Genomic DNA, 15,183 nt, shown 5'->3' with positions numbered 1-15,183 from the left:
GCTGAGTACACACACACACACACACACACACTGCTGAGTACACACACACAGACTGCTGAGTACACACACACAGCTGAGTACACACACACAGACTGCTGAGTACACACACACACACACACACAGACTGCTACGTGTACACACACTGCATTGAGGGGTACAGTGTATGTGTTTGTGTGTGGGGTGATGTGTTTGTGTGTAGGGTGGTGTGTGTGTGTGGGGGTGGTGTGTGTGTGTGTGGAGGGGGGTGGTGTGGTGTGGTGTGGTGTGTGGGGGTGGGGGTGGTGTGTGTGTGTGGGGGGGGTGGTGTGTGTGTGTGTGAGTGGGGTGATGTGTTTTTCTAACGGTTTAGCTTTTTGGAGCACCCCTTAAAAAGTTAATAGCTGTACATAAATTAATACCTGCTTACTGACCACAACAACTCTATCACAGTAAGTAATGGTTATCAATTTGCTCTGTTATCACACGTGATAAGTTAATAGGTGATCAAGTAATTTTAAATGAAGACAGTCTCTGTTGTAATAATATTTCTTCCAATACCACATGATTTTGTACTGTGCAGTATTCTTACACAGTTTGCAAACTGTTGTCAATGCACATTCTTCAGACTTCCAAAAAGTAATCAGTAGCATACACTCACTTCATCTTGAGAAAATACGTTTTCATTAAAACAAATATTAATGTTGGTGCTCCTTCAGTGTAAAAAAAAAATATATCTCAGTAGAAAAACACATAGGCACATCTCTGGCATGTCCATTTTGCAGGCAATAATCCTGCACACGTTTACTTTTGATATATATGGTACAAATCTTTCCAGAACAAAGCTGAAGTCATAGTTTTTGTGTTCTTCCACCATTAATTGGTTTTAAAAGATTATCGGCAGAAAGGCATAGATATGATTCAAGACAGATTAATGTTTGAATATGTACCTTCATTGTGAATGACCCATATTTATGGAGTTTTGGAAACATTGTTTGGAACCAAAAGTGTTTGTCACGGAACCCAGAAAAGTGGTACAATCATAAAGATATTAAATATATATGTTTAAAAAGTTAGAAGTCAGTTGTAAGATTCTTTGGAACGGTAGCTCCTGGGGATTGGCTAGACACTGCTTTATTTAATATATTGCGACCACTTGTGACTCAGATGTTGCATTATGAAGATGTGGACATGACTTTGTGTATCTGAATGAAAGATCGAAGATCACTTTTAAATCCTGGCCAGTAGACAACATCAAGATGTACAGATAGCACCAAAATCAGCAGTAAAAACTAAACAAGATTTCAAATCAACTGTGTGGTGATTCATATGAGATTTGACTCATGCCTCACTTCTTAGGTACTGGATATGGGATCTTTTTGTGAGTTTGTAATGCTGCTTTTTTCTGGTCATGGCGGAGACTTCGAATGGTACTGTTTATGGCAGCAACACATGCTTTCCAGTCATAGCCAGATTCCTTCAGATCAAAAGATGGGTAGTTCTCTTGAAGAAAGTCTGGAGATTAAAGATGGGGGAAAATGATAAACTTCAGAAAATAGGACTGAGACTTATTTATGTGATAATAGCTTTGAAATAAAGCAACTATAATTTAGATAAGTTAGAAAAGTCTAGAACTACAGGTTAAATCAGTGTTTAGCATTAGAGAGGAACTGTCATGTATCTATAGTTGATTGATTTTTGTGTATGCATCCCAGTAAACACTATTCCTATGAAAGGTTTTGTGTATGTACTGATAAATAAACTAGGTCATGGAAACTACCATTTTAAAAATTATTAAAATGTTCAGCTCTACATTCAAATCTAGCTATTGACATGATTCCTTCTAATTGTTTCAACTTAGGGAGATGAGGGAACATTACATGATCTCAGCTGATACTGTACAGGAGATGAGTCCATGTGGATTTAGGATTGGATATCATTACAGGATTAAAGGTTGTTTGGGGTAGCGTTAGGGAGACTTAGCGTTATGAGTGGAATTCCTCTGGTCCTTATGGGAACTAACCAAATGAATAAAGGGGATGTGGCTCTTAGTGAATAACTCAATTAGCCAAGTTATATTGAGATTCGGCTTATTTAAACAGGCACCAAAGTGCCCCTAAATGGAAATGCAAATTAAGTTGATATAAACAAATTTACCTTGACATGAATAGCCAAGTGGGTAAAATGTAACAGCTAATCAGCACTTGCCTGATATTTAGTTGCTGCTCAGCATTTAGTGAATATTCACCTGTATGATAGCTACTATGGTGTTCACAGTTAATTAATTCTAGCAATATTGGTCCTACCCTCAGTATGTGTACACTAAGCTTATACATTTTAAAATACATATACCTCTTAAAGCACTCATTTTGTTGCTATCCAATGGAAGCACACCACGTTCCAGATTCCCATAGACATTGCTCTTCACAAGCACATCTTCCGTAAAGAGATGTCTTATAAGATATCTGGCAGAGAGCTCTGGGCGAGACTTCCCCTTTGCAATATAAATAACAGAGAATGGTAACTGGACGTTCCTCCCGACTTCACCAAATTGTTCTAGTAGAAAAACAAACAGATCATGGAAAATATAAACTCTACAGCCCTGCTATCATTATAAAATAGTAAAATAGGTCAATTAGATTTTTCTGGTCAAGGAAATTACCCAGAGGATCATAGGGTGGTTGCTTTGATAAAGACCCTGGTAAAATGACTTCCAGTTCATTGTCATATTGTTGGTCTACTGTTGTAGTAACTGTGGTGCTTGGTTGTATTGTAGCAGAAGCAGTTGTTTCGTGTGGTTTTTCAAGCACCTCTGCAAACACTTTTTCATCTTCTTCAGCATCAGAATCCACACAAATTGATTCTTCAGTCTTTTGAGGAGCTGTCTGATTTGGATACATTATTGCCTTCAAAATAAAATATATATTTAAATGGATAGTATAGACAACAACACAGCTTTAGCATAAAAGGGACACTATAGGCACCAAAACAACTTTAACTTAATGAAGTAGTGTTGGTGTATAGCTCATGTCCCGGAAGTCTCATTGCTCAATTCTCTGACATTTATATGTAGATCACTTTGTTTATGCTGTCCTAGTCACACATCCCTGCATGTGTCTTGCATAGCCTTCCAAAACACTTCCTGTAAAGATAGATCTAATGTTTATGCTTCCTTTATTGCACATTCTGTTTAATTTAGAACTTCTGATCTCCTGCCCTGCTCTGTTACTAGCCTGCAAGAGTTTGCAGGAGCCACATGTGTGTAATCAAAGTTCAATTTAAAGAGCATGAGATACACATTTCTTACAAATATTCACCAGTGTGCTACTGATCAGATTGAAATATTCTATAGTTTCCCTTCACTGAAGCTTAATTTTGTGTGACTTACTGTGATGGTCTTGGCTTCTGCTTGTAAAGTGCGAATCATGGAGTTAATGTTTGTGATGCAGGTTTTCCAGTCTTTTCCATGTTCACAGAGATCACATTCTGGGAAAGTAGATGTTAGGAACTCTGTAAAAAAAAAAAAAACGATCATCCAGGCCCACAAAGCCAGAGTAAACGGGTTAAAATGACTTATCACTGCCCTAATTGTGGTGTTTATCCTCAGCTAAGGGGATGTTTTGTATATACTGCTTACATATTCAGCATGCACATTTACAGTAAAGAATTATATATTTTTCTGTACAATTACAGGTTGTAAACATTTCTGGGTAGGATGTTCATAGTAACTTGAAACGTAGTGTTATTCAATAAAGTGGGAATTGCGTGGAGTTCAGAGTGAATTTGAAATTTAAAAGGACACTCCAGCTGAAGCTGATCTTACCCTTTTATGTTTATGAAGATCTTATCAAAATGGCAGCTCAAGGTCTCTTGCTGCAGTTTGGTTCAGGGATGGGACCCCTTTAATTGGGGAGGTCATTGCTAAGGTCGCTGACAGTTATTTATTGGATAAACTTACGTCTATAGTCCGCAATACCATTCCCTTCTTCCATAAGACATGGGACTCCGGAAATGAGAATACCTCAGTTTGGGAGCAGATCTATACCAAGCAACTGACTTTTTCCTTTTTATTCTACCACAGCAGGTGTTAACGCTCCCTCATTTTATATTTTATTTATTTTTTGACAATGTTTATTTGTGTTAAGTTTTTAGTCATACATAGTTTGATAACAAAAGAGGAGAGAAAACATGACGTACAAAGCCATTTTAGATCAAATGTGATGTATTCCTATACATTTATCCTAAAATCTGAGCGTTTTCAGCATTTTGCAATTAGTTAAGGTCAGCCACATCTCCTAAACTCTTAATAGTTGTGCTCATCTTACCTTTCCTATGATGAGACACAGGAGGCAATAACACTAAACTGGAAATACAACACTGGGGACACTAAAAGCTGAGCTAGATACCTCGATTGCTATGATCCCACCAGAGAACTGTATAGGTCGACAAACCTAGGCACTGGATATCAGGGTCCTGCTCACAATGGTTGGTCAGATTCTCACTATTTTACCCTTTATCAAAAAACCTGGCAGGGCACCACTGATGTACGGACTACAGCAGTTGACACACAACAGTTTGCTGCACGATGTTGAAGTTTGTTTCTATAAAAACGCACGCTTGTTCACTTCGTGCGAATATGGATATGTCTTTGGAATAATATTTATAACACTGTTGTAATGTATGATTTCATGTGGTGTCTTACCTTGGAATAAATAAAGAATTTAAAAAAAAATATATAGTTGTGCTCATATTTTATATATGATATACAGAATTTTGGCAGTTGATTGATCGTATAGAAACCCCCCTATCCCTGCGTAACAAGAGTCATCCTATGTGTGACATACATTTTTACTCTATAAATTGACCTCTAAAAACTTTAGGAGCTTTTATACCCAAAAAGATATGTACTCTCAGCCAAAATAAGTTCACACACAGGACCTCTACCCTTCTCGATTGCTTAGCATTTGCATCACTCCCTTCCCTTAATCCTGCATTAGAGAAGTCCTCACTTTTGTCCCCTAAGGCCTACGTAACTTATGTAACTGCCTCACTGGAAGAAATGGTTTACCTGTTCTAACCATTAGCTTTATTTATATCCTGTATTTAAAAAATAAACACCATAGTGGAAGGTTTCCTCAAGACCGCTGAGGCATGCTAAAACTAAGGGCCTCCGTGGACCAGGGATTTTCAAGGCAGGGTATCATGCTAGTTTGTCACAACTGCAACAGTCAATAAAATCCAGCCATTGCTCAACTGTCTGCATACCTCTTACTGCTGAAACAATATTGACATCAAGAGAGCTCAAACTTTGTGCATTCGTTCCTGTGGCACAGCCTATTAATGTCTCTTTAGAGAACAAAATCCGAAACAAATATCGTGCTGAATACTTTGGCCTTGTCTTCTGTCTTGCTTTCATTAAATAAGTTCCAGGAATTTTTATGTTTCGAGCTGGGTTTCCAAGGAACTCTACGAATAAGAGATATAAAAAGAGATCATAAAATTATTGTATTTTAAAATAGCACTTAAATTTAAAACAAATATAACATTTACAAAGCATGACCTCACAAAATCCCTTTAAATAAAGCATAAATAAATTACTATAAATAGCATAAATATAAGTAAAGCAAGAACTAACAAAACAAGATGATTGTAACTCACCATATCCAGCAATAGTTGGAACGGAAGATGAAGGTTGTTCCTCGCTCATAATTATGCCTCCAGGTGAAGCCACATGAGTTATGGGAAGTGGGTCCTCTTCTTTGAAATTTGCTTCAGATGTCGTCTGTCTAATAAGAGGAGGTGCCACTGATGCACTTATAATTGGGGATGAAACGCAAGTGCTTTCAGGCAAGACCTCAACTACATCTTGTGAATTGTTATTCTGGGTGTCTGACACAGAAAAAGGAGTCTGCAGTGAGTGCGTAGAGATTATAGTGGGGAGAGGAGGACTTCTCTGTTGGGGTTCAATAGACTGAGATCTTGCATGACCGGGTTTAAATGAGGTGGGAGGCTGTAGTCGTACGTTTCTTACTACCTTCATCCTTAGTGGAGGTGGATGATATCCTTGTGGAGGGGGTGGCAAGTGTGGACTGAGTACTCTTTGGTTTAATTTATGTTGCCTAATTTTGAACTGAGCTGAAAGAGGTGAGCTTCTGTGTGGAAGGACAAACGGTCTCTGTGCACATATTAAAAATATTAGCAAAAAATAATTAAAAAACATTAATTATAACATTATCAACAATTTTATTTCATTTTATCTCTCTGTTTCTACCAAAGAGGATGGACATCACTAGTCCACCTATTTTCTGCATTCCCATCTTCAATTGTGCATATTATTATATTCTATCAAATTTATACTTGAATGATCATTGTTTAATAATTTGGTTATTCATGGTATGATTTTATAGTGTATGCAAGCAGCTAGTAAGATAATGAATAAAAGCATCTACCCTGCATTTTCCTATCGTTAGATAATACATGGTATAAATAAAAGTGTTTTAGGATTTCATGCCTCTGTGTCAAAAATAAAATCCAGGAGTTTTTCATTCTCTGTAAGCTCACTTTGATAGAATTTTGCTCCATGAATGAAAACTTGGGTTTAAAAAGATTAGATAAAAAAAAAAAAAAAAAAAGCCAGAACACAACCTAATACCACAGAATCCAATTGAAAATATTTTATTGTCTACGCATTGTGATAGCTCAGATATGAAATGAAAGAATAATTTGATTTAATTTCCCAATTTTTTTTTTTTGCAGTAAATAAAGTTTGATGAATTACCGTAGTCAAAATATCAACATGGAAATGTCAAATGAAACAAATTTTCCCTTTTTTATGGCTATAAAAATATAGATTTTTGTTTTCAATTTATAGTCCCATTTTAAATAACTTGACCATCAAATGATGTCACATTGTTATTCAAGACAGATTTTAACATTTACTTACAGGTCTAAGTCGAACATGGTGCATATCTGAAACTTTTCTCTGGAGCACGTCCATCTTCTTATCCAATTTCTGAACTATGTCATACATGGCCTATCATATTAAATGTACAAGGACATTAGTTCTGAAATGAATTAGGTTAAAAAATATTTTAAAAGGCTTGAACCTGTTTAGTTATATTTACCAGTCTATAGTTTATACTAATAATTTGCACTCTTAACTCGTACAGTTGGCAATGGCCGACTAGATAAACGCATAATTAAGGAGCATTAGCACCAATATTACCACCAATATAGCCACAATAGCTAAAAGGACCATCCCTTTTGGCAATGCAGAACAGATTCGGTCATGATTTACTTTCTGCTTGCATTGTACTATGAACTGTCTGTCTGTTATTAGCTTGTTTAAAGTTATGTTCAATAAAAACTAGAAGAAAAAAAAAGTAGTTTTTTAAAAAAAAAGTATTTTTCAAGCTGTTTTTCTTGGGGGGTGGAATGTTTCCCAGTGCCCAAAGCATACTTTCTTGCTCAGTACATGATAAAGAATAATACAAAAAAAATATTTAAAAAAATTAAGTCATAATAAAGCAGTACCAAACAGCAACTAACGCTTCTCTTGATCAAGAATTGGCAAAGCCTCCCTAAAGACAGCAATTTAAAACAGGGGATATCAGTTACTAAAGAAAGATGTTAACATGTATTCTCTTTTTTTTTAGGAAAAGTTTAAAAAAACAGGACATTCATATACGCAGGATTGTTTTTAGAAACACTGATTAGCATGACAGATTAGCATGTCTAGTCTAGCAACTATCAATGTACATAAAACGTAATTGTTTTCATTTTTCAGGGTATCCTTATGCATACCGGAGAGAACTTCTACATTTCTTAACAATGTTAGCCTCAGGAACCTCAACTGGAACGCAATTCCGGGCATCTATGATCCAATATGTAACCTTTTCACACATTTATCCTCCATCTTCCAATCTCACCCTTAAAATCAATCCCCTTTGCTCTAGAAAAATAAATTGCTTTCATATTGAATTTTATTAAAACCTTGGACGTATTTAAAGTTCTCCAAAACAAATATTGTTTTCCTTCCTTTCTTTCTTCTTCGTCATGTCAAAAACCTCAATTTTCTATGAGAAAGTGCTGGTGTTTTCAGGTATAATATCACACGGGAAGTGTATGTATAAAAAAAATTACAATAACTAGCAAAACGAGGATTACAAAACACCTTTGTTCCTTGTCTGCTCAAGTGTACCAAAATGATGTTGCAATACATTTTACTTTGAATGTAAATAATGTGTCTGATGTCACTCTACAGAACCAGAGATCTTGACAGAACTGTTCACACTTTAGAAACACATTCTAAACACACATCAAAGCAAAGAGGATTTTTGTAGAAGATGACAAAGCTGATAAATGTTTACATCCATGTGAAAATGTATTATTTTGTTCTGGTGACTATTTTTTTATGTGGAGAACAGATTTGATCACCTGGCAGTAGTTAAGGACCTCTGCAAGAATTCTCTGTTGATCTCCAGTGTAAGAACTCTCTGACATGACACTCGCCTGCAAGATAAAATAACATTGTTAATTATTTCAGTTGCCAATATATATCAAGTGCCACAAACCATGAGATAGTGTCACCATTGATAAGATATTGGACATGTGCTACATCTGAATAGACCTATTTTTCGGTTCCACCCTCTTCATATCGTTGCACTTTGTGTATAACAACAGAAGAATGTTCTGTTCAGTCATACTCTAATACATGAATTAATCAAGCTTCACTGTCTCAGATAATCATATTACATAAAACATTATCATATGCACTTAGCAAACACATACCATATATATATATATATGCAATTATATGCTACTAACCAGATCTAAAAGGTACTCTAAAAGGTACTCTCAACTACAAGTCTCCTAGTACGTAACTTCTGGGAATTGAAAGGACAGAATGCACAGCCACCCTTCCCCAAAATTACTTTTGTAGTATCTGAAAATTCTAAGCAAGCTGGTGCTTGCTAGGTGTTGCAGGATATCTTGTGCAGCTGCTTTTGGGCAATGAAATCAAAGGTTAGGAAGAGGCAGCACATGTTAAAGAAATAAAAAACAAAACAGAAATGGAAATAGCTTTTCAGAAAACATTTGCAAGCAACTTGGCTACCACAATGTATATACACCAGTGTGATTATGTAATACATGAGTTAAAAGCCAATCACAGTGAAGTTATGTAATACATGAGTTAAAAGCCAATCACAGTGAAGTTATGTAATACATGAGTTAAAAGCCAATCACAGTGAAGTTATGTAATACATGAGTTAAAAGCCAATCACAGTGAAGTGCAGTTAGGGGACCAGTAGATTATTAACGCTTACCTTTTTTAAGTGTATCTGCACATCTATACATGTGAAGAGGAGGAGATACAGGAATTTACTTGTGATCTCACTCCCCCACAGTTCTGTAAGATTGTATTCGAGGTGTACAGCCTGTATGTTACAGATCAGAACTCCCTGCACGGTGCCTGAGTTACATGAGATTACGATCATGTTTACAGAGCGCTAAATTGCCAATGCCCATCTCTATTACCTAACGTGATTTCTGTGGCTCACAGATATGAAGTGTGTGTCCATTGTTACAGTAATCAGCTGTTTTTAAAAGAGAACTGACACTAGTGGATTCATGGGAAATCTAAGGCTAAATTTCCAATTGCCAGGGCTGACTTTTCAAAAGTTCACTGCTATTAGGCGAGTGGCAAACAATTATTCAAAATTACCACTCACCCCCACCCCTCCTCCCCCCTCCCACGTTTGGCAAGAGGACATTTGGGCTCTGTGATTGGGAAATGCGGCTTCTGGAAAGAAGACATTTTAATTTAACTGTGGCTGCACGGCTGCCTGAGTACATGGGAGACTCTGGTTTTCATTATTTTGTTATTTTATTAATTTTGTGTTGCTAGTCTCTCAGCCATGACCATGTTCTCATTCCTCTTTATGTTATATATCTAATCTCTGATCAATTAGCAGTCAACTCATACTTCCTTAGATGTCTCTACTTTAAAATTATTGTGTATGTGGGGCAGAGGCGGCTCTCTAATTAGGCGATTTAGGCGGCCGCCTAAGGCCTCGCGCTCTGACAGGCTCTCGCGAGAACAAGGTCTGCAGCTCTCGCGGAGCTGCAGACAGAACAGTCATCCCACCGGACCACCAGGGACTGCTGCCACTGGACCACCAGGGAATTTCAACCACTGGACCACCAGGTAATTATATAATAAAAAAAGGTATTTTAGTGTGTGGAGGCTTGTCACAGCCTCCACACACACTGTGCCTAAACATGCCCACCCACCCTCACTGCCCCTAAACATGCCCACCCACCCTCACTGCCCCAAAACTACCCACCCACCCTCACTGCCCCAAAACTACCCACCCACCCTCACTGCCCCAAAACTACCCACCCTCACTGCCCCAAAACTACCCACCCACCCTCACTGCCCACCCTCACTGCCCCAAAACTACCCACCCACCCTCACTGCCCACCCTCACTGCCCCAAAACTACCCACCCACCCTCACTGCCCACCCTCACTGCCCCAAAACTACCCACCCACCCTCACTGCCCACCCTCACTGCCCCAAAACTACCCACCCACCCTCACTGCCCACCCTCACTGCCCCAAAACTACCCACCCACCCTCACTGCCCACCCTCACTGCCCCAAAACTACCCACCCACCCTCACTGCCCCAAAACTACCCACCCACCCTCACTGCCCACCCTCACTGCCCCAAAACTACCCACCCACCCTCACTGCCCCAAAACTACCCACCCTCACTGCCCCAAAACTACCCACCCACCCTCACTGCCCACCCTCACTGCCCCAAAACTACCCACCCACCCTCACTGCCCACCCTCACTGCCCCAAAACTACCCACCCACCCTCACTGCCCACCCTCACTGCCCCAAAACTACCCACCCACCCTCACTGCCCCAAAACTACCCACCCACCCTCACTGCCCACCCTCACTGCCCCAAAACTACCCACCCACCCTCACTGCCCACCCTCACTGCCCCAAAACTGCCCACCCACCCTCACTGCCCCAACAATGCCAACCCACCCTCACTGCCCCAAAACTGCCCACCCTCACTGCCCCAAAACTGCCCACCCACCCTCACTGCCCCAAAACTGCCCACCCACCCTCACTGCCCCAAAACTGCCCACCCTCACTGCCCCAACAATGCCCACCCACCCTCACTGCCCCAAAACTGCCCACCCTAACTGCCCCAAAACTGCCCACCCTAACTGCCCCAAAACTGCCCACCCACTCTCACTGCCCCAAAACTGCACACCCTCACTGCCCCAACAATGCCCACCCACCCTCACTGCCCCAACAATGCCCACCCACCCTCACTGCCCCAACACTGCCCACCCACCCTCACTGCCCCAATACTGCCCTCTCCGCCCCAACACTGCCCACCCTCACTGCCGCAAAACTGCCCTCCCACCCTCACTGTCCACCTACATACACTGCCCTCCCACCCTCACTGTCCACCTACATACACTGACCTCCCACCAACACTGCCCTCCCACCCCCACTGCCCACCCACATACACTGCCCTGCCCCCCACATAACCTGCCTCAAACATGCCCTGCCCCAACATGCCCTGCCCACCACATACACTGCCCCCACACTAACCACCACAGACACTGTCCCCCCCACTGACCACTACATACACTGCCCCCCACACTAACCATCACACTGACCACCACAGACACTGTCCCCCACATTGACCACCACAGACACTGTCCCCCACATTGACCACCACAGACACTGTCCCCCACATTGACCGCCACATACCCTGACCCCCACAATGACCACCACATACCCTGACCCCCACAGTGACCACCACATACCCTGACCCCCACATAACCTGCCCCCACACTGACCACCACATAACCTTCCCACACATACCCTGCCACCCACAGTGACCACCACATACCCTGCCCCCCACGCTGTCCGCCACACACTCTGCCCCCACACAATTTCTCACACAAAATGCCCCCCACTGTCACACACCCTGCTCTCCCACACTGTCTCCCACACACTCTGCCACCCACATGGTCACACACCCTGCCCCCCTACACTGTCATACACACTGCCCCCTCATGCTGTCACACACCCTGCCCTCACTACACTGTGTCCCATACACCTTGCCCTTCCAATCTGTAACACACCCTGTCCCCCCACACTGTCACACACTGCCCCCACACTGTCATCTTCCTCCTCACTGTCACCCACTCACACCCTGCCCCCAAAAGTGTCACATTCCTCCACACTGCTCTCTCAGCCTGTTACCCTTTCACACACTTGCAACCCATATTGTCAGCCCCCAACACTATGTCATCAATACATACAGTCCCACACACTGCCCCTGCACACACTGTCACCCTTTCCAACACTGCCTCCCACACTCTCACCTACCCACCGTCACAATTCCACACACACATACAGCCACCCCACACACTTCACCCCCCACACACTTCACCCCCCACATGCTGTCATGCCCCCTTCACCTCGCTCACATTAACCTCTCCTAATCTTGTTGCTCTCACCCCCTCCATCCATACCACAATTACTGGCCCTCGCTCTTCTACACTCACCCTATCACACTCATCTTCTCTCATACTGTCACACTCACCCCCAACCCTGTCACACTCATCCTTTTTCACATTAACCCTTTCACGTGGGCCCAACCATGCCACACTCACCCTGTCACGTAATCATGTCCGGCTCACTTTCCCTTTGCCTTGTCACACTCCCTACTCCAGCCGTTCAACACATAACCCATAACCCTGTCAAACTCACCCCCTCTTTACCCTATCACATTAACTTCTCCTATCCTGTCACTCATCCTGCCTAGACATGCCACACTCACCCCAACAGTGAATACAGAGACTAGCACTCTGTATCCAGCACTGCAAACCTGTCATACATTATAACTACAGCTCATTATACACAAGATGCAACCCCTATATGTTTTTTTATTATGAGTGTTAATTGGGGGCCTCTTGTTTGAGTTTCGCCTAAGGCCTCATAAAGTCTAGAGCCGCCACTGATGTGGGGTTTATTCACTAAAATCGGAAATGCAAAACTGTGGCTAAAATAGCCAAACTGTAAGATTGTTGGAGAAATATTTTCCACATGAGCTATTTTTGCTTCAATTTCCCCATTCAACTTCTAAGTATGTACAATGCAAGGTTTAGTGAATGGATCCATAAAAGTCTCTATGTGCATTATTCTGGTCATTGTGGCTACTAAGCATAGGGTTATTTACTAAATATAAAATAAAAGAAATAAAAAAGTTTTACATATCTATTAACCCACCAGTACCCAAATGCTGCTTTAAATGCTGCCTTGATTCTAAGTGTTTTTTTTTTGTTAATTTAATTTGAAAGGAAAACAGAAATGGCCTCCTACTTTGATGAGGAAGAGAACTAACAATGACATGGGGGCACAGAAGGGACACTAACATTAACAGTTTGTAGGCTAGTAATGTGAGCATGCAATACTGCTACTGGAATCTGTTCAATCAACAGCAGAGCATATAGTAACAGGATGTATTCTGAATGAAAAAAATTGGACAAAAATAGCCAAGATGTGACTATTTCTTTATTTTAATGAATAGCCTTGAAACTGTGAGAGGTCAGGTTGCTCAGTAAATGCAGACATCAGCATAAGCATCACGAATCAAATTGAGAATAAAGATGGCAAGCAACTTTTAGGGCTGGCTAGTGGAAGTTTTCAGCATTGTGTATGTACAGCGCTACGGAACTTGCTGGTGCTATAGAAATAATATATATATATATATATATATATATATATATATACACACACACACACATTTATATGAAAACACCCTTGAATTATACTGTTGACTACTTTTATTGGTAATGAGAAGGAAGTAGAGCTTAGAGGTCTGCAGCTCTGTTGCTGGTTTCTAGTTAGGGAACAGGCTGAGTCTATGTGAGGTCTAAGCAGAAATAGCATACTCCTCTTTAACTTCTGAGAGCTCTGAATTTACATAGAACTGTAGTACATCACATTTTTCATGTACGTTTTCTTTTAGACTGTTACTTACAGCATCATATTCTGCATCATATTCATACATGACATTTGAATTGCTGTCATATTCTTGTCCCCGTAATCCTACCTGCAAACACAAAATAATACACCGTTAACTACATTCAATTTGGAAAGTTAGTATGGCAGATTAATGTTCGGAGCCAGCCTATTGCATATACTAAAGTATATATCTTGGGGTACTGTGTGTAAGAAGAGATATCAATTATACATACTGTATTCACCAATCCAGACGAAGTTCTCTTGCGTTTTTGTGGAAAACTGTATTCTATTTCATCAGTATTATCACTCTGGATGTTTGGCAAATGCTTTAAGCGTGGAATTCCAGATCTGTTCAACGAGGCTTCATCTTCACCCTCTGAAAATAATGATGGAATAGGATGCATACAAACAATAAATTCTTTACATGAGAAATATTTGTGACTACTGAGTTATCCTATGTATATCATAATATAGTTTGTTTGTTTTTTAAACGCATTTTGAAGATGATTAGCAATGTACAAGGTTATCAGACTTCACAGATTTGTGAATAATATGTTGTTTGGTTTATTTAAATGAACACACTGCCTTTCAGTTGTCTTCAATAAAACATGTGTCATTGAGCACTCACTTATAAAAGGAGTGTGCTGTTGACTAGGCTTTGCCAGACTGAACTGAAGCCTCAGGAAATTTCACAAGATAAAATAAATAAGAGGTCCAGCCAGAGGCGTAACTAGAATCCACTGGGCTCCGGTGCGAAAATTGCCCTGGGGCCCCCCTCCCACGTGTTTCATTCCCCTATCCCACCCCTTGGTGTCTCATTCCCACACCCAGGCCCTCCCATGTGCCTCCTTCCCTCTGGCCCACAGCCCCTCCATGTGTCCTATTCCATGTATCCCATACTCTCTCTCCCTCCTCCCCTACCTTCCATATGTCCCATACCCTCCCCTTCCCCTCCATGTGTCCCATACCTTCCCTCTCTCCCCCTCCACTCCATGTGTCCCATACCCACCCTCTCTCCCCCTCCCCTCCCCTCCATGTGTTCCATTATTCCCTCACTCCCCCTCCAGGTTTCACATTTCTCCCTCTCTCCCCCCTCCCCTCTCTGTGTCCCATATGTAACGGTTCCACGAGATTCTGTCGGCA

At 41.0% G+C, this 15,183-nt stretch overlaps 1 protein-coding gene across 1 annotated transcript in view; it reads right to left on the bottom strand.

The window, feature by feature from the left end:
- Window positions 1-742: 742 nt before the first annotated feature.
- BEND2 (BEN domain containing 2) overlaps window positions 743-15,183 on the bottom strand; it is a 30,046-nt gene continuing 15,605 nt past the window's right edge. The window contains exons 3-12 of the mRNA XM_063456870.1: window positions 14,274-14,416; window positions 14,057-14,128; window positions 8,413-8,487; window positions 6,920-7,009; window positions 5,635-6,151; window positions 5,242-5,442; window positions 3,365-3,486; window positions 2,639-2,882; window positions 2,329-2,532; window positions 743-1,491 (exon numbers count right to left, since the gene is read on the bottom strand). Coding sequence (XP_063312940.1) covers window positions 1,325-1,491; window positions 2,329-2,532; window positions 2,639-2,882; window positions 3,365-3,486; window positions 5,242-5,442; window positions 5,635-6,151; window positions 6,920-7,009; window positions 8,413-8,487; window positions 14,057-14,128; window positions 14,274-14,416 — 1,835 coding nt within the window. The 3' untranslated portion in view covers window positions 743-1,324. The remainder of the gene's footprint in view (window positions 1,492-2,328; window positions 2,533-2,638; window positions 2,883-3,364; window positions 3,487-5,241; window positions 5,443-5,634; window positions 6,152-6,919; window positions 7,010-8,412; window positions 8,488-14,056; window positions 14,129-14,273; window positions 14,417-15,183) is intronic.

The sequence above is a fragment of the Pelobates fuscus genome, chromosome 1 (assembly GCF_036172605.1).
Source record: "Pelobates fuscus isolate aPelFus1 chromosome 1, aPelFus1.pri, whole genome shotgun sequence".
NCBI lineage: Eukaryota > Metazoa > Chordata > Amphibia > Anura > Pelobatidae > Pelobates > Pelobates fuscus.
Note: the sequence above shows the minus strand (reverse complement) of the source record. Positions and strands in the feature narration are given on the sequence as shown.